Source organism: Hypanus sabinus, chromosome 14, assembly GCF_030144855.1.
Source record: "Hypanus sabinus isolate sHypSab1 chromosome 14, sHypSab1.hap1, whole genome shotgun sequence".
Taxonomy (NCBI): Eukaryota; Metazoa; Chordata; class Chondrichthyes; order Myliobatiformes; family Dasyatidae; genus Hypanus; species Hypanus sabinus.
In genome coordinates this window covers 21,226,811-21,253,584 of record NC_082719.1, presented here as the reverse complement: position 1 = coordinate 21,253,584, position 26,774 = coordinate 21,226,811, and the positions used below count along the sequence as shown (strand labels likewise).

At 38.1% G+C, this 26,774-nt stretch overlaps 1 protein-coding gene across 5 annotated transcripts; it reads right to left on the bottom strand.

Annotated features, from left to right (window-relative positions):
* Positions 1–2,919: 2,919 nt before the first annotated feature.
* hnrnpdl (heterogeneous nuclear ribonucleoprotein D-like) lies at positions 2,920–25,997 on the bottom strand. Of its 5 annotated transcripts, XR_009515591.1 has the most exons (10): positions 25,638–25,997; positions 24,555–24,723; positions 23,231–23,392; positions 21,065–21,196; positions 6,761–6,863; positions 5,554–5,721; positions 4,956–5,053; positions 4,621–4,721; positions 4,197–4,301; positions 2,920–3,700 (listed from the first exon to the last, which is right to left on the bottom strand). XR_009515591.1 is itself a non-coding variant. In XM_059988870.1 (9 exons), exons 1-8 carry the CDS (start codon positions 25,721–25,723, stop codon positions 4,635–4,637), a joined length of 1,005 nt encoding a protein of 334 aa, XP_059844853.1. In that variant the 5' UTR covers positions 25,724–25,996; the 3' UTR covers positions 2,920–3,700; positions 4,621–4,634. The 5 variants fall into 5 exon arrangements, 3 of the variants coding, with proteins under 3 accessions (XP_059844853.1, XP_059844854.1, XP_059844855.1); XR_009515592.1 differs by lacking the exon at positions 4,956–5,053 and having other exon boundaries at positions 25,638–25,996; XM_059988870.1 differs by lacking the exon at positions 4,197–4,301 and having other exon boundaries at positions 25,638–25,996.
* Between the last annotated feature and the right edge of the window lie 777 nt (positions 25,998–26,774).

Sequence of the window (26,774 nt, the reverse complement as noted above, 5' to 3'; positions counted from 1 at the left end):
CAACAATGCAGGGTAAGGCACATTTGCACTTACTCCTGTGGATACCATTTCCTCTTTAGAGCAATTCAGTGAAGCATTAACCTTCCACTATTTCTTTAACAATGATCCCATATAGCATTAAAATCAACAGCTAGATTTTGTATTTCAATAGTATTTTAATGCTATGTACATTTTAAATTTAGGAGAGCAATGTCAGACACAATATTCCAGTTACCATTTCAGGTATAATTGAAGTCATCCTTATTCCCATAATCAGAGCACCAACTAAAGCAATATACCTTCTTAATGGACATAATCCGTAGACTGGCTTTTGCCGATTTGTGTGAAAGACAGAACACACTGGGTTTCTTTGAACATTACACAATTTTTCACTATTCAGAAAATTGCTCTGTGCACCTACAGTTGCAAGAATAAGTTTGTGAACCCTTTGCAGTTACCTGGTTTTCTGCATAAAATGTGGTCTGATCTTCATCTAAGTCAAAATAATAGACAAACACAATCTGCCTAAATAAATAACACAGAACTGTACTTCAATACTGAGTACACTACTTAATGTGAATCTCTGGGGTAATGCCTTCTACAAAAGCAATTTGAGTCAGGTGTTGCAATCAATGAGATTGGAGGTGTGGGTTGTAGAGGTGCTGTGTGTGTATCAGAACAACTTTCAGGAGGACCTTAATAGAATAGTAGAGATGCATGAAGCTGGAAAAGGCTACAAAAGCATTTCTAAAGACCTGAGTGTTCATCAGTCCACAGTAAGAGAAATTGTCTACAAATGGAGGAAATTTAGTACTGTTGCTACTCTCCCTAGGAGTAGGCGTAATGCAAAGATCACAATCTGCAATGCTGAAGGAGGTGAAAAAGAACCCAAGGGTAACAGCAAAAGATCTGCTGAAATCTCTAGAACTTGCTAAAGTCCCTGTTCATGGAAAGGCACCACAGAAGAACAATGCTGTCTCTCCACCCCCCACCCCCAAAAAAAATAAGCATGTCTCAAATTCACAAAAAAAACACCTGGATGTTTTGCAATGCTTCTATGGACAGAAGTGAGAATAAAGTTGAACTTTTTGGCAGAAATGTACATTGCTGTTTGGTGGAGGGCACTGCATACCAACACCAAAACCTCACCCCAACTGTGAAGCATGGTGGAAGGAGCTTCATGGTTTGGGGCTGCTTGGCTGCCTCAGGGCTTTGGACAGCTTGCAATTGTTAAGGGAACAATGAATTCAAAATTGTATCAAGTCATTTTACAGAATGTCAGAGTAGCAGTCTGTCACCTGAATCTTAATAGAAGTTGGATGATGCAACAATGATCTGAAACGAGTAAATCAACAACAGAATGTGCTAAAAAGAAAATTTGTGTTTTAGAATGGCCAAGCGTGATGGTGTGGCATGACTTGAAGAGGGCTGTTCATGCAAGGTATCCCAGAAATATTAATGAACTGAAATAGGTTTGCATGGAAGAATTGTTTAAAATTCTTCCTCACCATTGTGCAAGTCTAATCATCAACTACAGGAAACATTTGGTGGAGATTATTGCTGCTAAAGGAAGTTCCACCAGTTATTAAATAAAAGGGTTTACACACTTTCTTCAGCCTGGACTGTGAATGATTAAACAATGTATTCAATAAAAACAAGAGAAGTGCAATTGCTTGTGTGTCACTAGTTTAGACAGATTGTCTATTATTGCAACTTAGATGAAGATCAGACTATATTTTGAGTAATTAATGCAGATAATTGCAAAGGGTTCACAAACATTTTCTTGCAACTGTAAATGGTAATTTTGTATTTTTCTACATTTCATCTATTGTGTTCTTGTCTAAACTTATCCTGGTCTATATTTTCTTGAAGCTCTTTTATATCCTCCTCCCTATTCAGTCCCACCTAGTTTTATATCTGAAAGCCTGAAATGAGATACTTAATGCCCTTAGATAACTCTTTTTTATATTGATCTTAAGAACACAAGAATCAGGAGAAGGAAGAGTCCAATTGGCCCATCAAGCCTGCTCCACTACTGAAGGCCATGCCTGATCTGCCCATGGACTCATTTCCACCTACTTGCCATTTCCCCTCAGCCCTCAATTCCCCAACTATGCAAAATTCTTAAATGTATTTAATGACGTAGTCTCGACTGCTTCCCGGGGTAGAGAATTCCACAGGATTGCTTCCCACTCATCTCCATGCTAAATCTTTCCCCTCCCTCTTCCGTGCCTTTGTGCGATTTGCTTTTCCACCCATTTTAGTGTCATTAGCAAACTTGGATGCTTTACCGTCAGTCCCCTTATCTAAATTGGAAATGTATGTCATCAACAGTTGTGTGTGCAGTTCTGACACACAGGGCACCCTGCTTACCACTGACTGCCAACCAGAGAAACACTGATTTATACCATTTCTACCTTAACAACTGGCTAACCAATACTCTATCCATGCCAATACATTACCCAATTCTATGCATCCTTCAATTCTGGACAAACTCCCTGTATCCACAGTTTTTGTTACATCCTCAAAGAACTCCAATAAAGTTTGTTAAACAGGACCTGCCCTTCCTCAATCCAGGCTGCATTTACCTGATAGAACTACTCCTATCCAGATGTCTAATTTCTTCCTTAATTATAGCTTCAAGCATTTTCTCCAACTGAAGACATTACATACCTTCTGCTCAAACCTTTTTAAAATAAATAAATGGTAGCAAAGTCACCTTTATGGGGCCTTAGTGAAATATTTCTTACTAATTATAAACTATCCCAAAGTATTACTCATGAGGATGAACTCTGCAAAAGCCTATTTGTTTAAATCTTCATTATGCTTTGTCTCCCTTTCAGAAGATTACTCACTAGGTAAAATTCAAGCCTATGTAATGTTACTTTAACAGAATGCAAAACCATTGTAAATTAATTATGACTTCCTCGTCAATAAATATATATCATTGAAGTTTAATGAAACTGAACACTAAGATAATATCTCCAAGATGCGGAGATGAAATTGGCAATACAACACACAAAAGAAGTTATAATTGAAGTCAACATACAGATGAAGAGTTATTCAAGAAACCTGACACCAGGAAGGGCAAAAGTTTTAAATTGTTTAACAAAAAAAAATCACTTTGGGAGGGTGCAGTTGGAAATGGAAGAAAGCAGCAAGAACTAATTCATTTGCAGATCTAGTGCACAATATAAATTTAGATAACATATTAGTAGCATCAATGTAAACAGGAAAACCTGTTTCCTCTCAGACATCAGCCTAAATACAACTCCTAGCGCTCAGAAATGAATACAGTCTACTGTATCTGTAACTAAAGGGCACCTTTGCACAATCATATCAAAAAGCCAATTTTTCTCAACCCAATAAACCACTTGACATTTGAGCATTCACACTCATTTATTTCAGCAACAGATGCCATTCAGCAGATACAACAGGGTACAGCAACAAACATGTGTTCCATCACACCAGTTAGTAGCAACATTATATACTATCACAATACACAGATGTTAAGGAATGCAGTTCTCAAGTCGTACAAAGCAAAGTAACTATATGACTTAAAAACGTTTAGATGCTATATACATTTGGGGCACAAAATATGTCAACTTCAGATTTCATGTGGTACAAAAGTCCCAAAGGAAAACACTGATGCTCTCAGGTTTAACATTTTCTCTTGACATTATCTTCTGTTATACTGATGTTTATACTTCCAATTCTCCACCTAGGAGAAAGTACAAATGTTTTAGAATAAGAAAGTAGTTTGCACAGTTTCACATACTATAACACACACTTGGCAATACTTCATGGTGCTGCACAGGAAAGCATTTTACTGCAGCAGATCAAGAGACATCAGACCTGAATTATCAAGTCTGACACATTTAACCCAGACAAACCAAAATATATTACAGCTTGCTTGATGTTGTTTGGTTATTTGTATCACAGAGCTATGAAGAAACAAAACAAAACAAAAAAAAAAGCATTGAATATATTTTTAAATAAAATTACCACACTGAAGATCCATAACTGAAATACAAGATGTTACCAAATAAAGAATACTGAATTAATTATGCAGTAAGTCATTATCCATTAAAAAACAAATGCCTGTAAGAAATGTTTATCCAATGTTATATATGATATATACACAAAGAAGACTGAAGACAAAGTCTGAAGTTTTCCAGTTTATCTTTAACGTTGATACATGTTGGAAGAGACCATACCACAGGGCAGCATTTTCACGAGCACACCTCACGTTCTGTCCGCAATGCGCGGCCCCAAGAGAATCGTGTGGTCAGGGTGACACGTGTCCTGCAATGAAGTTCCCGCTGGCGGGTACAAACAAGGTATAATGTCAGAGTTAGAAGGCAACTTTTTCTTTTGTCTTGCTGGGTCCTTTATTTGTACCCATTAGCAGTACTTTACCTGTTAAATTTACAAATTTGTTTAAAAAAAGTGTTAATCTCTCAGACCTTAACACCTCCTGTTACAAAAGCCACAAATCACTTGAAGTGAAAACTAAGGTACCTGATGTTCAATGCTTAAAGCAAAATTTAAATAAAGCCTGACACTTTACATTATTAAAAATGTACACTGGAATTTTATTTGTGCTCTTTCCATTAGCTGCAATAAGATGCAAACACATACCTGCAATGAAATAACTAGATAATTTTTTCTTTAGTATGGTTGGTAGTTATTCTGGTGACTGCCTGCTCCTCTAGATGCCTTTCCGTAGCTGCTCTGCTGACCTGTTAAAGCAATTGAATTTCACAAGTTTAACATGTATATCCACATTTACACAATTTTAAAAACATACCAAAGTGGCCATTATCAAATTTGCAGTAATATCTTTGACCTAACTCAGTAAAACCTGGACAAAAAAAAAATAATTCCAGTTCCAACTCTGTTTCTCTGCTGGTTGCAGAAAATGGGCTAAAGCTAATTTTGATTTATGGTTTATCCTATTCTCTTCTTTCACCCACCTGGCCTCCTTCAGCAGAGAGGGTGAGGCAGTCCAGGCCGCAGACTTCTCCACGACCATCAATGCCGTTCCTTGATTGACCATCAGGAGGCACATTTGCTAAGAGGAGATATGAGCAATGTTAGTTTTCTCTCCTCTCCAAGATGGAATGTTGTGTTACCTGGACAAAAGCTAACTAAATACTCCCCTTATCAAGGGTAACAACAAAAAGCCTCCAAACTTAAAACAAGCTAATTTCACTACCTTATAGAATTCTTTATAGAAATTTAGTGAGAAAAGTTTACTGACCAATTCAAATCTATCTACAGATGAAGTACTTTGAAAGACACCATTGTGGTGTCATAAGTAATAATACACTTGGTTAAGCAAGGCTAAAATGGTAGCCAACAGCACCAATGGAAACTCAAGAAACATCACATGGCTTATAAAGCCTTAATATCCCTCTCATTGAAGTTTCACTAAGGTTTGATTTTTTTTTGGTCAATACTTCCAGCAAATAAATACATAGAAGTCTTTTGTCAGTTAATTAACATTTCTCCAAAATTGTGCCACTTTACAAGAGTCTATTACCATCCAATTAGCCAAATGCTGTAACTTACTATTGTAGGTATCATATGCTGGAGCATATCCGTAGTTGTTGTAGTTATACCCAGAGTAATCATAACCTCCATATCCATTGTAACCTGGATTGCTATAGCCATTGTTGTAACTACTATAACCTTGATTCCAGTAGCTGTTGTATCCCTGGTTCCAGTTCTGATTTTGTCCTAAAAGATAGCAAAAAAACAACTTCGCAGTTTCTTCTAAAAAAACAAGATAATCCAAAATATTCAGAGGAAATTTAAAGTTCTCAGAAAAGCCAAAATACTGATCATGTGCTCTGCCAAAACCTAGCAAGCCCCCAGAGAAGATCTCTGCTACCAAAAGGAAATAGAAAACTCAAACAAGGACTCCAACAACAGTGTCAATACGCCAGTTAAAACCATATTGTTCTCAGAGGAGCATCGCTTATCAGGATATCTACATTTGAAGACGTGTCCCTTAATGACAAACAGCTAATTAATTCCCTTAATAACAAACACATGTGGAGTACCAATTTTGGAAAATTCGAACAATCTCTGTACCTAAAGTTTAAAATGACAATGTATAACTTGACATTGGAACTATGGAGAATGTTTGCTTTAATTAGAAATATATCAAGAACACTAACTTCTAAAATAATTTTCTTATTCAAAAGTAACTCCACAGCTTCAAGAATGCCACTATTACATTTTAAGTACACCACTGTCCACCAACTAAAGTGTAAAAAGAGAAAAACTAGATGCAGCCTTGGATTATATGGAAGTATTATCACTATAAGTCAAATTAACAGACAAAGGCAACTGCTATCAGCATCATCCTCCAAGTGGCAATCCAAACTTTCTCCATTACTATAAGGAAAGGATAATCTTAATATCAAATGTTAATTTAGCTTGTTCCTCGTAAACATAAGATCTGAAAACAAGATTTGATATGTGGACAACATCTTTTGATAGACTTTCACTAACTGCAAATTTGTTACTATGCTACTGAAACAAATCAAATTTAAGGATAAAGATCAACACACATTTACTCAAATATCTAAAACTATTCTCCCTCAAAACATACAACTCAAAGCCTTTCCCAACTAATAATAGAAGCACACAATCTCCCATGGAACAAGTGGGGTGGGGTTAGCCAGATAATTACCTAGCGATGCATTTCTTTACCGTTCCAGTAAAGAAATAATTTCACGATCAAAACCCACTCGTCAGGAAATTAACTTACCCCCTCTACCACGACCTCTTCCACCAAACCCACCTCCACCTCTGCCTCCTCGTTGCTGTTGTTGTCTGTAGATTTCCTTGGGCTGCGCCACTTTAATTTCACACTATTAAAAAATTCAGAAGCACAGATTAAAGCACTCGCAAATTGCACACTAAAACTTAGCTGCATAAAACTCAAACACAGGATTTTACTATGAAACATTTGGAAGCATTGCAAATATAACTATAGAGAAAGGTTTGGTTCTTACAGGACACTTGCTCCAATTGTCAATTAGAGATCTGTGTTCATAAATTCTGGATTTACTTTAACACACCATCCAGACATACAAGACTGCAGCTAAGACCATATGACATAGGAGAAGAATTCAGCTATTCATTTCGAGTCTGTTCCACCATTCCATCATGGGCGATTTATTATCCCTCGCAATCCCATTCTCCTGACTCTCCCCCTCATCCCCAGTAATCTCTGACACTCTTATCACTCAAGAACCTATCAACACAACACAGACAAAATGATGGAGGAACTCAGCAGGCCAAGCAGAATCTATAGAAAAGAGTACAGGTGTCATTTCAGGCCAAAATCCTTCATCAGGACTGGAGAGAAAAAGCTGTGGAGCAGATTTAAAACGTGCTTGGAAAGGGATGAAGTAAAGAGCTGGGAAATTGTTCAGTGAAAGAGAGAGAGGGCTGGAGAAGGAAGTTTGATAGAAGAGGCCAGAAGGCCATAGAAGAAAGAAAAGGGAGAGGAGCACCAGAATGAGGGGATGGGCGGGCATGGAGATAAGTTGAGAGAGAGGGGAAAAGGGGTGGGGAATGGTGATGGTGGGGGTAGGGGGGGGTTGCATTACCAGAAGTCTGATGGAATACAAGGTGTTGTTTCGCCAATCTAAGTGTGGCCTCATCACGACAGTGGAGGAGGCTATGGAAAGACATACGCGGAATGTGAAGTGGAATAATATATGGTCACTAGGAAATCCTGTTTTTTTTTCTGGCGACTTGAGCATAGATGCTGAACAATAGAACTTCCCATTCTGAACCTCCTTACCCCCCCGCCATTTCCCCATCCCCTTCCTTTGGTTATTCTTTCCCCTTTTCTTTCTTTCATGGCCTTCTGTTCTTTTCTGTCAGACCTCCCCTTCTCCAGCCCTGTATTTCTTTCACTGATCAACTTCCCAGCTTTACTTCACTCCTCCCCCTCCTGGTTTCACTCAACACCTTGTGCTTCTCCCTCCCCTTCACTCACATTTTAAATCTACTCAGCTTTTTTCCCTCCAGTCCTGCTGAAGGGTCTCAGCCCAAAGTTTCGACGATACTCTTTTCCATAGATACTGCCAGACCTGCTGAGTTCCTCCAGCATTGTGTGTGTGTGTTGCTGGGATTTCCAGCTTGGATCTCCATGTCCATTCTATCTCGGCCTTTCAATATTTGGTAGGTATCAACAAAATCCCTCTCATTCTTCTAAACTCCAGCAAGTACAGGCCCAGAGCCATCAAATGCTCCTCATACATTAACCCTTTCATTCCTGGGATCATTCCTGTGAACCTCCTTGGGACCCTCTCCAATTCAAGCACATTCTTTCTTAGATAAAGGTCCCAAAACTGCTCACAATACACCGTACGGTATAACCGATGTTTTATAAAGCCTCAGCCTAAACAGAGTCAGAAAAAAATCATTGCCTTTTAAGAAGCACAACATTAACAATAATCCAAACAGTTATTATGGTTCTGTAAAAACAATCAAGATTTTATTGTATTCACTTAATGTTATTGACAAACAAAAGGAACAGGGTATTTACAAAATACTTCTCATGTCTCCATGAATTCTGGGCACAAACCCTTCCACCTTTCTTAGACTAAAGCAGTTTGGTGAAGGTACTATTGCTATGTGGGCAAACTTTTTGAACTACAGCTATAAGACCATAAAATACAGGAGCAGAACTAGACCATTCGCCTCCAAGTCTGCTCCAGCTTTCATATTGGCTGCTTTTTCTCAATCCCATTCAACCCATAACCCTTAATCTTCTTACCAATTACAAACCTATCTCTGCCTTGAATGCATTGAATAAATTGGCTTCCTCAGCTTTCTGTGGCAACAAATTCCATAGATTCACAACTCTGGCTGATGAAACTCCTCATCTCAATTTTAAAGGGATGCCCCTTTATTTTAAGACAGTGCCCTCAAATCTTAGACTGCCTATTAATAGAGACATCTTATCTGCATTCATTCTATCCAGGCCTTTCCGTATCAGGCTTACTATCCTGGTCTTGATATGAAATTTGTTGGTTTACAGTAGAAGTGCATTCAAAAATAGAAATTATAAGTGTAAAAAAGGAATGATGAGTTAGGGTTCAGACCGTTCAAAAATCTGATGGCAGAAAAGAAATTGCTTCTGAATCAGTGTGTGCAAGTCTTTCACGCTCCTGTACTTCCTCCCTGATGATAGTGATGAGAAGAGGGCATGTCCCAGATGGTGAGGTCCTTAGTGATTGATGTGACCTGGCCAAGTTTACAGCCCTCTGCTGCCACTTGCAACCCTGTGCACTGAAGCCTCCATACCAGACATTGATACAAGCAGTCAGAATCCTCTCCACTATACAGCAATAGAAATTTGTTAGTGTCTTTGGTGACACTCAGATGAATTATGAAGTAGAACAACTGGTGTGCCTTCTTTGTGATTACATCTATGTATAGAACCTACTTTTCATAAATGTTGACACCCAGGAACTTGAAGTTGCTCACATTTTTCAGTGCTGACACCCTCAATCAGGCTTGGTGCATGGTCTCCTGACTTCCCCTTCCTAATGTTCACAGTCAATTCCTTGGTCTTGCTGAGAATGGATCTAATGTTGTCCTATGAGATTCATCCATCATCCTTCTGAATTTCAAGTACACATCCAGAGATATCAAAATATTCATGTTTAGCCTCTCACTCCTGGGTTCATCCTTGTAAACCTCCACTCCAAGGCAAACACATCCTTCCTTTGAAATGGGGCCAGAAACTGCTCAGAATATCCTGGGTTTTATATTCTAGACCATTCAAAATGAAAACTAGTATTATAATTATCTTTGTTATTACTGATTCAACCTGTAAGTTAATCTTTAGGAATCCTGAATAAGGGCATCCAAGCTCCAATGCAACTCCAAGTTTGAATTTTATCCCCATATAGAAAATGGTCGACACCTTTATTGTTCCTGCCAAAGTACATACCTCACAATTCTCTATATTGCATTTCCCTCCCCCCAACTCCTGTCCAATTTTTTTGCCTCTGCAGCACTACCTGTTCCTCCATCTAGCTCATCCATCTATTGTTCCTCCATCCGTAAACCTGGCCATAAAGCCATCAGCTTCTTCATCCAGATCATTAATATATAAAGAGAATAGTTGCAGTCTCTTGCCAAACTCCACTAGTCACCAGCAGCAAACCCAAAAAGGATTTCTTTAACCCACTAACTTCTGGCACTCAGTGCTAGCTGGTGGTGGTTTGCACCATGCTATCTTGCACAACCAGCTGAACAGAAATGCAGCTTGGGTTTATAATCTCATCAAGAGCAGCTCTGGCGGTAGTACTTTCTCAGCACTGCCTTGTAATCTTAGATTTCAACTAAGATACTTCGTGAGGGGCCCAAATTTATGTTCATCTCAAGAGCAAGACACTCCAGTGAACACAAGTTAACTTTAATATCATGATAAAGCTCAGGAGAGTAATGAGACCAGAGTTCAATGAAAACAGATTCTTCTAATAATTACCAATGTGTAGCGGTGTGCTACACGCAGCGCTAAAATAACGACACGGAGTTGGGAAACTGCAGTCAAAGATAATTTTATTCGAACTTTACAGCCTTGCTTTTAAAGTCTCCCTCATCCCGCCCTCCCCGGGCAAGGACACTCCAAGAAACATGTACTCACAAACACCCCCCCCCCCCCCAGGCTTTTCACCCTTTGTTGTGGACCTAGCCTTTGTGCCCACACGCTGGCTAATTGTGAACCGGTTCGAGTGTGCTAGGAAATGGGTCGCCACAAATGAGTGTTTTTCTCTTCACAGATGCATGTATTAGTGTAGAATGTGTACACCTTCCACCTTTTTCCCCAGTCAGCAAAGCAGCATCATTGACAGATTCACCAGACCCACAAAGACAGAACAATGCAATTATAAATATGAACAGTAATTTTGGACCAATCTCAACTCCAGGGCAGCCACTCTACCCCAACCCCAGGCCACTGGTTCACCTCTGGAGAAATTAAAGCTTGCAATACTCTCAGCAAAGATTTGCATTAACATACCAAAAGTCAGTCCTCAGCCTTGACAGGTTAAATGACATCAGCAGATATTCATCTCATCACACTACATGCAAGTGAAACTTAAAGGATGAACACACCAGATGTCTCATAGCCTAGAAGGCAACAAATTGGGCACTGGAAAGTGATATTCGGGGACGTCACGTGATGACGTAGGATCGAGACGTGGAAATCCAGCTCTCCCGTAAAAAACCAGTAAAATAATGTTTAAGTGAAGGAAAGTTAGTAAATTATTTTTTTTTTTAAAAATTACTTATAAACTACTCAGGATTGTCTTAAAATAAGTCTCCTAAACAGAAGCAGAAGAAAACTACTACTTTGAAGACAACTCAAGTTGGAAAAGAATCAAGGCCGGCCGCCATCAAAGAACCTCGGGCTCAGTGCATTTTACCTCCGGCGATACAGAACAGGAAACTGCGGCAACATCAACCGTCTCCAAAAAAAAGAGCAACAGGAATTGCGCATGCGTGAAGGAAGGGGCATGCGCAAACACGAGCAATACAAACTACAAATCCCAGCTATGAGTGGAACTGAAAGTGAAAGTGACTATGAGGTGGAATCAGATTCTCTGGATAATTCAGACAAAGATGAAGAGACAAATAAAGAAGAGCAACAGGAAGAGGTCGGAGGTGATAATGGAGACAAAAAAATCTTTAGTGCAAATAATGCATGAATTAAAAGCATTAAAAGCAATAAAAAAAATATATTAAAAATTTGAAGATTATGTTTGATAAAATGATGAAGACAGGACAAAATGAAGAAAATTAAAAACTTGGAAGAAACAATGGGAGACACCATTGATAGGGTGAATAAAATGGAAGATAATATTTCTGCCTGGATATCAGAAAGAAAACGGTTGTTGGAAAAAGTGGATGTACTTGAAAATTTTAGCAAATTAAATAAGATTGTTGGACTTAAAGGTATAGAGGGAGAGGATCCAATAATTTTTTTTCAAAAATGGATTCCAGAAATTTTGGAAATGGAAGAAGGAGCCCAGTTAATTGAAATTGAAAGGGCTCACAGAGCCTTAAGATCAAGACCTCAAGTTGATCAAAACCCACGATCAATCTTGATAAAATGCTTAAGATATCAAGATAAAGAAAAGATCCTGAAGGCGGCTGCCCAACATGCCAGAAAGAGAAACGGGCCATTAATGATAGAAGGGAAAGCAGTTCTTTTCTATCCTGATACAAGTTATGACCTTTTGAAGAGAAAGAAGGAATTTAACCCAGTGAAAAAAGTTTTATGGGAAAAGGGTTATAAATTTATATTGCGCCACCTGGCAACCCTGATTATTTTTTTGGATGACGGAAAAAGAAGATTTTTTAACTGATTATCAGGATGCCGAAGAATTTGCACAAGAACTCCCAAATATTCGCTAATCACAGCCAAAAATTTAAAAGTGAAACGGATTAGAAATGAAGACAGAGACAGTGAATGGAGTTGATGGATGTTTAAGGACAGAAGAATATTTAAATATATTCTTAATTATATGATACAGGGGGAGAAAGGTAAAAAATTGAGAAATATTAATTGAGAGTAGTGATATCATTTTTTTCTTCTCTTATATATACTTTTTTATGTTATGGGGGAGCTGGGGGAATTTTGGATCGATTGCTACAGGATTCACGTGTGTAATCCCGTACAACGGAGGGGGGTTAATGTGTTTTTTTTTATTCACAACATTAGTAGGGGGTATTTTGTTTCTTTTAGTTATAATCTATTTTTCTTTAATCTTTCTTACTTTGCCTGGACAATCGGGGGGGGGGGGGGGGGGGGAGGACACATAGCAACACGGAGAATTTTAAAAAGATTCCCCAAAGTACTACGAAAGTTGAAAAGTTAGTTATTACTATAGACTGGTATAACCCTGATAAAAATAATGACTAATTTACTGAATTTTTTAAATAATGGGCTTGATGGACAAGTGAAAAGAAAAAGAATTTTAACATACATTAAGAAAATGAAAATAGGTAATAGCTTTTTTTTAAACAATTAACACACTTAACAGAGATAGAACATCAGAAATTAAAGAGAAGATTGGGTCGGAAATGTTATTGCAGCTTCATTTAATTCAAAGGCGAGGGGAGTTGCAATTTTGGTAAAACATTACCAATTAAAATACAAAATGTATTAATTACTTCTGCGGGGAGATATGTAATTACACATTGTCAAATTTTTTCATAACTATGGACTCTTATGAATATTTATGCACCAAATGAAAATGATGTAACATTTATACAAGAGGCCTTTTTGAATTTGGCTGACGCACATGACAAAATATTAATAGGTGGAGATTTTAATTTTTGTCTCGACCCAGTTTTAGATAGATCAAAGGTACTTACAAAATCAAAAGTAGCAAAATTAACTTTATCATTGATGAAAGACTTAAATTTGATTGATATATGGAAAAGAATTAATCCAAAAGAGATTACTCATTTTATTCAAATAGACATAAAACTTATTCAAGGATAGATTTTTTCCTATTATCAACAAATATTCAAGACAGAGTGAAAAATATGGAATATAAACCAAGAATATTGTCAGATCATTCCCCCTTGACAATGATAATGATGGATAAAGAGTAATCGATTTACAGATGGAGATTTAATTCAATATTATTAAAACATCAAGATTTTTGTGATTTCATGAAAAAGCAGATTGTTTTTTTTAGATACAAATTTACATTCAGTTGATGATAAATTTATTGTATGGGAAGCAATGAAGGCATATTTGAGAGGCCAGATAATAAGTTACACTTCTAAAATTAAGAAGGAATATATGGTAGAAATAGATTAATTGGAAAAAGAGATTACAAAATTAGAAAAAGAATTTCAAAGATATATGACAGTGTAGCGGTGTGCTACATGCAGCGCTAAAATTACGACACGGAGTCGGTAACTGCAGTCGAAGGAAAAAAACTTTATTCGAAAACTTCAGCCTCACTTTTAAGCCTCTGTCAACCGGCCCCCCATGGCGCAGAGGCTCCAAAGCTCTGTGCTCGCAAACCCCCGTAGGCTATCTAATTGTGAGTCGGTTCGGATACGCTAGGAAATGGGTCGCCACAACAGAAGAAAAACGAAGACAACTTGTTAACAAGAAGTTACAATATAATACACTTCAGACATACTGAACAGAAAAAGCAATTATGAGAACTAAACAGAGTTATTACGAACTAGGTGAAAGATCACACAAGATTCTTGCTTGGCAGTTAAAAACAGAGCAGATTTCCAAAACGATAAATGCAATTAGAACAAGTGTAAATAAAATTACTTATAAACCTTTAGAAATTAATGAAGCTTTTAAGAATTTTTATTCAGAATTGTATCAATCAGAATCACAAAATGATAATGTTGAGATAGAAAGGTTTTTAATCACAAATAACTCTTCCAAAATTGAATTACGAACAACAGAAGGGATTAGATATGCCTTTTACATTTAAAGAGGTCAAAGAAGCTTTAGGATCACTTCAGAGTAATAAATCCCCAGGAGAGGATGGTTTTCCGCCCAAATTTTATAAAAAGTTTAAAGATTTACTAATTCCTACTTTTATGGAGTTAATATACCAAGCGGAAAGAATGCATAAACTTCCAGAATCTTTTCTGACAGCAATTTTAATAGTAATGCCAAAAAAAAGAGATCTTTTAAAGCCATCATATAGACCTATTTCTTTGTTGAATACTGACTATAAGATAATAGCAAAAAATTTATCTAATAGATTATTTAAATACTTACCAAAATTAATACATATGGATCAAACAGGATTTATCAAAAATAGACAAATCGGCAGATAATGTAACTCAGTTAATTAGCATAATTCATTTGGCACAAAAGAGGGAGGAAATGAGTGTGGCAGTTGCCTTAGATGCAGAAAAAGCATTTGATAGATTGGAATGGGATTTTTTATTTAAGGTATTGGAAAAATATGGATTTTTATAAAATATATATTTTTATAAAAAATATGCATCTTTTATAAAATGGATCAAAACCTTAAATACGAATCCCAAAGCTAAAGTAGTGACAAAAGGTCAAATTTCAACATCATTTCAGTTAACAAGGTTAACTAGACAAGGTTGTCCATTATCACCTGCTTTATTTGTGTTGGCAATAGAACCATTAGCTGAATTAATTAGAACGGACCCAGATATTACGGGTTTCAGAGTTAACCAGGAGGAATACAAGATTAATTTATTTGCTGATGATGTTTTGCTTTATTTATCAAACCCATTGTATTCACTGCGTAAATTATCTTCTGACTTGGAAGAATATGGGAAAATATCAGGTTACAAATTGGGATAAAAGTGAAATTCTACCCCTTACTAAAGGAGATTATAGTCAATGTCGACTAATAACTCAATTTAGATGGCCGATAAATGGTATAACATATTTAGGTATAAGAGTTGATAATGATATAAAGAATTTATATAAATTATTTACCATTATTGAAAAAAATTCAAGATCTTGATAAATGGATTACATTACCACTAACATTAGTAGGCAGAGTAAATGCTGTAAAAATGAATATATTCCCTAGATTACAATATTTATTCCAAACACTACCAATACAATTACCGCAGAAGTTTTTTCAAGAGACAAATAAATGTGTGAGGAAGTTCCTTTGGAAAGGCAAGATGTCAAGAATATCGCTGGAAAAATTGATATGGAAATTTGACCTAAGAGGGTTACAACTTACAAACTTTAATAATTATTATAAAGCAAATCAACTTAGATTTATTGCATCTTTTTTTGATGAAGATAAACCACCGTGGATTAGAATAGAATTAGATAAAATAGGAGAAAATATACCAGAAGATTTTATATATAAGTGGGAATCTAAATGGATACAGGAAATGAAAGAATCTCCTATATTAAAACATTTGATTGATTTATGGGACAAGATAAATGTTGATGATGAGATAAAGAAATCTTTATTAGCAAAGAGACCTTTAATTCAAAATAAACTTATTCCTTTTACAATGGATAACCAACTTTTATATAATTGGTTTCAGAAAGGGATTAGATATATAGGAGATTGTTTTGAAGGAGGTATATTAATGTCATTTGATCAATTAAGGAATAAATACAAAATATCAAACAACACTTTTTTTATTTCCAATTAAGGGCTTATTTAAGAGATAAATTGGATCAAACAATGTTATTGCCGAAACTTAATGAAATAGAAACTTAAATTCAAAAAGGAAAAATTTAAAAATTTATTTCTTGTATGTATAGTTTGATTCAAAATCAGGCAATTAAACAAAGAATTCATAAGTCAAGACAAAAATGGGAAAGTGATTTGAATATTAAAATTGAAGAAACAAGTTGGTCAAGACTATGTCTTGACAGTATGACAAATACAACAAATGTCCAGTTAAGATTAGTGCAATATAATTTTTTACATCAATTATATACTAAACCACAAAAATTAAATAAATTAAACCCAAATTTATCTGATCAATGTTTCCGATGTAATCAGGCAATTGGTACTTGTTTACACTCTACTTGGTCTTGTTTTAAAATTCAACCTTTTTGGACAAATTTAAGAGTTTTATTGGAACAAATTATTGGAACACAACTTCCACATAATCCAACATTATTTTTACTAGGCAATATTGAAGGGATAAAACCGAAATCCAAACTGAATAAATATCAGAAAGAATTCATAAAAATTGCATTGGCAGTAGCCAAAAAGGCTATTTCAGTTACTTGGAAATCGGATTCATATTTAAGTATAGATCATTGGAAGAAAGAAATTTTTAGTTGCATTCCACTTGAAAAAATTACTTATAATTTAAGAGATAAATATGAAATATTTCTGAAAATTTGGTGCCTTTATTTACAAAAGATAGGATTAAATATATAGGTGCTCCGATGATAAAATTATTGGTTATTTGGGGAAAGAAATAAATATATATACTAAAGCTATTATGAACTTCGTGGAGCATGTGGGGATCTTCTGATATCCAGGCACTCTTTCTTTCTTTTTTCTTCTCTCTTTTTTTTCCTCTTTCTACAGGGATATGTTAGGGGGAGGGGTTAAGGGGAGGGGGGGAAGGGTTGATAATTTTTTTCTCCTTCTGTAACTATTTGAAAATTCAATAAGAAAAATTTATATTAAAAAAATAGAAAGCGATATTCATCTCCAGAATGCATGTGGGCTTCCTGCACCATACCTGTAATTCTACCATCAGGCTCGGACAGGATACCACCCAAGGTAAAAAAAAATACGACCACATACAGACTGTCAAAAGATGTTCGGTCAGTACAGAACCATCAACCACTCAGGATGGATCCATCAAACATCTATTAACAATGGCATATCAGTGAAATAACTCAACTGACATCACGGCTTAGGAAAGTGTTAGCTGGTATTAGAATCTCATCTCATGGAAACTACCACAAGTAATAAGTGAAGGCAAAATTGTGAAGTTGGATCATACAATACGGAAGTAAGTCTTTTGACCCACTTGCCAACCTTCAAACACCAATAATAAGCCTATTTTAATTCTTCCTCACAATCATTAATTCCCACCTTCCCCCCAAATTCTACCAGTGAAATAAAAAGGTAATTTGCAGTGGCTAATCCACCAACCCTCATCTCCTTGGGATGTACAGAAAGCCAGTGCACACAGAGGGAACCCATTCAGTCACAGAAAATAATGTGCACACTCCTGTGCTGCCCTAAATGGGACAATGGGTCAGATCAAATGTTAGAAAATGTAGCAGAAAGCATTTGATTACAAAGGCAGACAGTAGGCACAGGCAAATAAGGCCAAATGAAACAAACACCAATTAGCTAAAGTGTATCAGTCTATATATTTATGCCATATTTAAATGCAAAGAAAAACACCGAGCTCAGTAACTGATCATCATTACTCTGATTTGTTTGTGTATTCTTCAAAATGACCGCCAATTAAAATTCTTCAATCAAATAAATCTAAGCACCCAGACAGTTCATATTAAACTAATATATCAGGGGAAGTGGCAAAAAGCAGTGTAGATATGGAACTAATTTTTAATAAGTGGTATCAACATTTAAAAGTGGAAAGTCATAGAAAGTGGCCACTATGAAGAGACAGCTACAAAAGCGGTAAGCATTCGGGAAGATTTGAGAAATTGCTGAGATCAGGTTTGGGGAGGTATGGAAACCCACAGATGATACACTGAATTAAGATTTTAGGCAGCAGCACAACAAGATAGCAGAACTGGAAGAGATTTCAGATAGGAAGGAAATAATCAGAGATTCAAAAATAGGTAGAGAGTTTAAGCTTACATAGCTCAACATAGATAATAGATTGCAAGGTGTTGATGTAAAAAGAGACTCAGATACCCATCATTTTAAATATGCAGAAGCAATTCAGGTGGCAACTGATCAGTAGCAAGATGATGCAAGTACAGTTATAATAGCTCACTGAGACTACAGTATTATATTGTGTGCAGTTTTGGTGTCCTTACCACAAAATATACTTGCTAGCAGATTGATTCTAGGATGACAAGGCTGCCATAAAAGGAGAGATTGGGTTTGTGCTAATAGTAGAGGGAGTCTAAATGAAACAGGGGCAGCACAGCAGCATAACTATTAGCTTAACACTATTACAGGACCAGCTGTAAGACTGAGGTTCAATTCCCACCAATGTCTTTAAGAAGTCTGTACATTTTCTCCACAACTGTGTGGGGTTCCTTTGTGTGCTCTGGTTTTCAAAGACATATGATTAGCGTTAGTAAGTTGTGGACAAACTATGTTGGCACTGGTAGTGGCGATACTTGTGGGCTGTCCAGCACCCCCCTTGCTGATTTGATTTGACACAAACAACGCATCTTGAATCTGAAGCATACAAAACTTTGGGCAGGGTAAACAGACAATTTGCCGGCAGGATGATTCCACTGACTGCAGTGCCCAGTATGACAGGGTAATCTCAGTTCACAGAAAATATTTAGAAACTGAGTTGAGCAGTCAGAGGGCTGTAGAGATTAAGACAATCACAGATAGATAATCTTTGGGATGCAGAAGACTTCCAGGGGCTTGAAATAACTTGAGGAAGAATATACTGGCTTTGGAGGCAGTGCAGAGGTTCATCAGGCTGATTCCAGGGATGAAGGGGTTAACCTATGAGGAGATATTGAGGCACCTGGGACTATACTCTCTGGAGTTCAGAAGAATGAGAAGGGATCTTATAGAAACATACAAAATTTTGAAAGGGATAGGTAAGATAGAAGTAGGAAAGTTGTTTCCATTGATAGGTGAGACTACAACTAGGGGACATTGCCTCAAGATTCAGGGGAGAAGACTTAGGACAGCGATGAGGAGAAACTGTTTTTCCCAGAGTGGTGAATCTGTGGAATTCTCTGCCCAGGAAAGCAGTTGAGGCTTCTTCACTAACAGTCACTTAGAGCTGAGTTTACAGACAGATCAGCCACAATCTTATTGAATGGTGGGGCAGGCTTGATGGACCGGATGGCCTACTCCTGCTCCTATTTCTTATGTTCTTATGTTATGAGCCATGGCAGAGAAAGATTTTGGGGCCTACTTCTGCTTTCTATGGTTACTCATATCAAAATAACCACAAAACAAACTTTAATTTTGTAATTACACATCCAATTTGCAATTAAAACTTCTGCAGTTGTATGAGATACAACAATCACCTTTCCTCTATTCAAGACCTTCATGCCCAATCCCCCACCCACTTGCCAAAAACTCTAATCAGTGAAGCATCTACCACCTGGACCAAGGAAAACAAGCTGAAGTGCTTCAGAAATGCATCTAAGTCAGACCACAGAGTAGGCTAAGCCTGCTTGTACTGCTACTGAGTTTTATTTTTTTTAAGAGCAGCTGTTTACACCATCCTCACAAAGTAAACATGTTCCAATCCTCTAGGTCAGGATGCTGAGCCATTTACTCCCTTGTCCTCACTCAATAACCACTGCACTTTGAGTAAAAAAATGCCTGTCTTTATCAGAATGGTTTGTGAGCAGAACATGGCAGGGATGGCAATTCAAAGATACTTGCATCACATTATGCAAGCAGCAGCTTATTTCAGAAAACAAAATTCTTTGGAATTGTAGTTTGTCTCAGGGTAAGCCCAATTTTGTAACCCAGCTTTGATGACATCTGTACCCACCACTGCAGGTACAGCAGTATCTAGAGCTGGGTCTGCACCAGTACTCAGATTATCCACCTATGTCAGACAAGTTCCCAGGTACCCATCAATTATACCCTCAAACATCACTGCAGCAATGTCTTGCCTCCAGTCTACAGCTAGAACTCATCCCAGTCCTCGCCTACAGGTAACTCCTTTTTAAAGAACTTGAGCTGTTCTGAAATTCCCAGAAACTGCAAAGACAGAGCTACTATCTGTCAAGCATTCAGGCAGGTCAGGAGTCAAACCACGCAGGTTGCAGAAGATGCCAGTACTTGCAAACCATCTGTTGTGTATCAGAGACCAAGAAATCAGAACCACTGGCAAGACCAGAATTCTGCCAAACATCACAAGTTTCTCATCCCAGCTCATTTCTGACTAAATACATTTTTGGCTTCTACAACAAATAATGAATTCAACGATTTCAGATAACATCTATTCCAGCCTTGCTTACATCTTTAGTTTTATTTTACCCTTCACCCTTATCCCCTTACTGTTAAATCCAAACTTCATTAATTGATCGATTGATCTTTGTCACACTATTTCAGCAAGTCTATTCCATGATTTGTGCAAAAAAATCTTTCCTGGTCTCCAAAAATATTGTATGTTATTTCTGCAGAATTCCTCCCCCCCCCCCCCCCTCCGCAACAACCCTGTGACTTCTCTGGAAAAATCTCACAACTCTTCAGTTCTGTGAGCTCTTACACTGAAGCATGAACCATTTCTCTTGCCATTGAATGAAACCACCGACAAAGCAATTCCAACATCTGCAGTTTTCTACCTTTGCTTGAAGATTTATACAAATACTGTTAGTTATTACACGAGAGCTCTTCCCAAAACTATTATCTTTAAATTGTATTACTGGACCTACCTTGCTAGAGCCTATATTATGATACTTATTTTCCAAGAGCCTTTTCACTGGTTCTTCTTCCTTGAATGTGATGAAGCAGAATCCTCTCCGCTCATTAGTCTTGTTGTCAATTGGAAGTTCAATGCCTTCAATCTAGATGAAAATCAGTTTAGGAGATAATTCATGCCTTTTTACAGAACTTGTTCAATTTACTTTAAGGAAATTGCAGTCTTGTGCTAAAAAGTTGGAAACTATACCATTTACTACATAAAATCAACTTTTAAACACTACTATATTAAAATAACTACACACTTACAAGTAACTATGAAATAAATATCAAGTAATAAAAGGGCAGCACAGTGGTTAGCACAACACTTGACAGTATAGGTGACACAGGTTCAATTCCCACCACTGCCTGTAAGGAGTTTGCACATTTTCCCTGGGACCACATGGATTTCTTCCAGGTGCTCCAGTTTCCTCCCACAGTCCAAAGATGTACCAGATGGTAGGTTAATTAGTCATTATAATTGTCCCGTCATTAAGCTAGGATTTAATCAAGGGATTGCTGGGCACTGTGATTCAAAGTACCATGCTGTATCTCAATAAATAAATAAATCACAAGGAACACTTCCACATACACTGGATACAAATCTGGTGTGCTAATTTCATGCTAGATAAAAGAATAACATCAAATACAATAGCTTAACTATTGCTTGCTTGGTGGATGGTGGCCACTGATGCTTTTTGCTGAAATAAGTGGATTTGGGGGGGTGAAGAAAGAGGGCTGATGCTTTGCTACCTAGTGCGTAGGAGGGTGAGAAGGGGGCTATATAATGTTGAAACTGTCACTCATTCTTTGGGGTACTCCTCTTTACATGGATGTCTGCAAAAAGCAAGAATTTCAGGTTGTATGTATATTGCATACATTCTCTGATTATTAAATGGAACCACTGAAGCTTTTAAATGCTAGCCTAGTGACAAGTCAAGTATAAATCAAGCACAACATGACTTAAAACAGCATCTGAAAAAGTTGCTTTTTGTAAATGCAACAAACAAGCACGATAGCAGTAGATGAGCATTTAGAATTCTATCAAGCATTTAGTAAGGTGTCAATACAAAAGGTTTCTGCCCAAGGCAAGTGCACACAGTTGGAGTGGGCGGGGGGGGGGGGGCGGGTGTTGGAAGAGAGGTAACACTAGTATGAACAGAGAATTGGATGACTACTACAAAAACAGTCTGGATAAATCAGTTGGTAACTTTGATAATAAATTCACTTTGAACTAGTTGTCAGAAGAAGTAAATGCAGAGAAAAATAGGTTATCCTCTACAATAAAGGTAAACATTTAAATGGAGTAAAGGTACAAAATGTACTGTTTAGAGATGTTAGGGCCCTGGTACATGAACCAAAAGGTATGTCTTAAACACAACAATTAGAAAAAATAATTGAAAAATCACATTTATTCCCAGAAGAGTATAAAAATAATGGCTTGATGCAACTTTATACAGAGCTTTACTGGTGAGATACACCTGCAGTATTGCAAATAGCTTTGATCTTCAAACAAGGATGTATGGTATTTGTATTAAAAAAAAAGGCTCATTTTGTTACCTTTTGGAAAGAAGGGGTTGACACACACAGAGGTTGAACTTGTACTTAAACAGTTTAGAAGACTGAAAGGAATTCGTATTGAAACATTGAAGATTCTGAGGGGGTTTGACAGAACGAATGCTGAGAGTATGATTTCCCAGTAAGGGTGATCCAAAATAACAGCAATGAAGAGAAATGTCTTCTGGCAGAGGTTTCAGACTCCAGAATTTTCCTACTCCAGAGTCTAAGACGGAGGAAATTAGACAGGTATGGGGAGACCAAGATTCAATCAGCCATCTTATTAAAAGGTGGTACAAGCTCAAGGGCCAACTGGCCTCCCTCCACCTACATTTACACATTGGCAGGAGATCCAGGGCAATGAATCATTCTTAAAAGTGGAATACTCATTCCATATCTTAAGCACTGCATGCTTCATCTTAAAATTAGTATGCAATTGAATGAAAAGGTAGGTTTTACACTGGCACATTCTAAAATGGTAAATATAACAAACCCAAATTTTTACAGCATTAGTAGAGAGGCACAATATTCCTGTGAACCTTAAAAGCAGCGTCCCTCAAAGTTAATGTCAGGGTTCAACTTACCTCTCCATATGCTCCAAAGTAGTCCTTAACCATTTCTTCTGGTACATCAGGACTTAGGCCCCCAACAAACACTTTCTTAGCCGTCTCCTTGCCTTTTATTGCCTTTGCTCTTTTCGGGTCAATAAGCCTCCCATCAAGCTTGTGCTCCTTCAGTTCCAACACCTAGAAGAGTTGAAGAAAAGTTTCTATACAAAAGTTTGTGGAATCTACCTAAACTTGTTTGAGGCTGAATGAAAACTAAATATAATGTTTAAAAACTTAGGCTTACACTAATTACCAAAGCGTGAAGCAGGCAGAGGAAAATTAACTCTTAATTTCTGAAGTTTATCCGTTCTGCTAAAATTCCAGCTATGAACTCAGTACTATTTAGTCAATTGCAACACAAGCAGAAATATTAGCTGTGTTACTTATCTGGCTCTACAATAAAAAATTAATGATATTAGCTTATGATCGAATTGTATTTTCAGATAAATTCATGAATTCAAATTGCACCCCATTCATATTAAATGGAAACAAATCAGCTGCCCAATTTAAATTAATTTCTCGTATAATAAGCCAAGAAGATGTTTAAACTTCTGCAGCAGAGTTCAAATTCAGTTGCACAGAATCTCCTACCTCAATCCAATATATTTTTCCCAGCGGGGATCAATAACAAAAAGCACATTTGTGTACTTAAAATGATCACATCCGCTCTTTACTCACCTAGCTTCCTGCCAATAAGATTCATGAGCTGGGGTGAAAAGCAGAGATCAGTGCCACAAGAACACAAAGTGCACGCTTCTTGGTATCATTCCCTGCTGACAACAAATATCTTCAAAAATGGATTGAGTTTTCAACAAAGTTCTCAACTACAGATCACACATACAAAATGGGTTCACTTCAGTCAGCTATCTGCAAGCCAACTTCCGCACACCCATGACAAACTTGATTTGTGCATAGAACATCCCATGCTCCATTTCTCTTAATAGTAGCACAGAAGAAATGGCGTTGAGGCAAATTTTACACCTCTTCTCAAACTCACAAATAGATTAATGCTATTATTACTTACAGAGTAGCACAAAAATATCAAACCAGAAACTTGCTCCAACAAGGACATCCTAAACATTTATGAAGCTAACAATCTAACTTTGTGCTTGAAATGGGAAAAGAAACAAAACTCCCTTTGTGTTTATGTCACAACTGGATATTCAAATTTTGAAGAATTGATATCCATTTATAACACAATTCTAAATAACATCTAATATCTTTTAGCCACAAACACACAGGAAAACACACCAACTGTCAAAATGATCCATAGCAGTTTAGAAGTTTGGATATAATTTACCCTGTCCACACTGGCAGGTTCTCTGAATAGTACAAAACCAAATCCTCTTGATCGACCAGTCACTGCATCCATTTTTATGGTACAGTCTACAACTTCACCGAACTTGGACAAGTAATCTGTCAAATCCTTCTTGCTTGTGTCCCAGCTAAGACCCCCAATGAACATTTTTCTGCGAATAAAAATGCATATAGTTATCATGACAATCATGCTATAAATTTTGACATGTTTAAGACTGAAAATATAATCCAACTGTACACATGAAATAATGTTTATTCAAGTTATTTTAACATATTTTAACAGTTATTTTAACTAAGTATTAGTCACTTGGATTCCATGCTCAGGAGGGGGAGGGATGAGGATAGTATTTATATCTTCAGTGCTCCTTAGGATGTATTGGAATATTTTAAAAATCGTTTGACTTTCCCACCAAATTGCTTTTTTAAGATTGAAGATCCAAGGAAACGGATTACTTGAAACCATGCTGAGACAATACTTGTGCAATTCTCTATACAATGCTCTGAGGGCGGTGCGGAAGAGAGAAGGAAGGCCAAAAAATATACTCCAGCAAGCCTTTCAGAAAGAGAAAAAACACTTTCACTTATTGATGCTTTAATTTCATTCGGGCATGGATGCAAAGTAAAAGCCAAAGCTGCAAGCAGGCGGCCGAAGGGAAGTGGGGCGGGGATACCAAAACTAGGTCACACACAAGGAGCAACATCTAAAACAAAAAGGGACAACCAGCGCAATCTTCCCAAATCGTTTGACTAGACCAAGATACACACTGGTCAATGCTGAAAAGTTCGGGTTTAGCCCCAGGGTTAATTTGAAACCAGCCTACCCTAGCAACCGGGCCCCGAGCGCCTTTCACATCGGAAATTCTACAGATGCTGAAAATTTTAAGTACAGTAGATGCACAGAAAAGTCTTGATGAAGGGTCTCGGCCTGAAGCGTAGACATTCAGACCCTGCCTGGCCTGCTAAATTCCTGAACCATTTTGTCTGGGCACCTCGCACTCTCTCCCCCAGGTGAACGCCGTCTCCTGTTTCTCCACCCCGCCCACGATGCACGGCCGACCGCACTCACCCTTCGTCCTCCTCGTTCTTGCTGGCGTTTATCTTGGCCCCTTCGGGAAACTCCTCGGAGCCCACGGCCGCCATGGGCTGTTCCATGAGACTGACAGACGCCGGGCTGCTCCCGCACGGCAGTAACAGAGGCAAGGGAAAAGAGCTCGGCTCCTCCGCGGGCGCCGGTACTGGGACGGTGAAGGTGCCGCGGACTGACTGTCACAAGGCCGTCAGCTTAGCCGGATCGCTCACACTCAAGTGCCCACACCGCCGCCGGTCCGCTTGCAGTCGCAACCAACAAAATGGCGAGGGCAAAGAAAGGGGAGAAACCCAGGCACCCGTCCGGGAGGGGGAGGGGTGGGGTGCCGGGCCTTATATGGACCACGTGACCGAGGCCGCCCAATCCACGCTCCGCTTGGGCGCAGGCTCGGAACTCGGGGCGCGGAAGGCGGAAGGCGGGAGGCGGGAGGCGGGAGGCGAGCGATACAATTTGAAGGTGCCTGCTGGGCGAGGGCGGAGATGATGGGGTTAGCGGGAGGGTGATTACATGGAGGGAGAGACCATCTGAGGAGAGTACAAGCGCGATGCAAGGCAGTGGGAATTGGGTTGGGTAGAAAGGTGGTAGGATGAAGGAGGAAGCGGCGGAAGGTAAGATGAGAGAGGCAAAGTAAAGTGGATCTTTACATAGGACAAATAAAAAGAGCCCAGACGTTGGGTGAGGATAGACAGATCTCCCATCCCTTGTCTACCTGTGGAGTATATAGAACAAACAAGAGAAATGCTGGAAATCCAAAGTGCCACACACAAAATGATGGAGGGACTCAGCAGGCCAGGCAACAACTGTGGGAAAGAGTAGAGTCGACGTTTCGGATCAAGACCCTTCTTCAGTGTATTTTCCAGTCCTGAAGAAGGGCCTCGGCTCGAAACATCGACTCTACTCTTGTCCACACAAATGCTGCCTGGCCTGTTGTGTTCCTCCGGCATTTTGGGTGTATAGAACGACCAGTCACTATAATCAGATGAACATGAAGACGCGGACACGAGGAAATCTGCAGATGCTGGAAATTCAAACAGCAACACACACAAAATGCTGGTGGAACACAGCAGGCCAGGCAGCATCTATAGGAGAAGTACTGTCAACGTTTTGGGCCGAGAC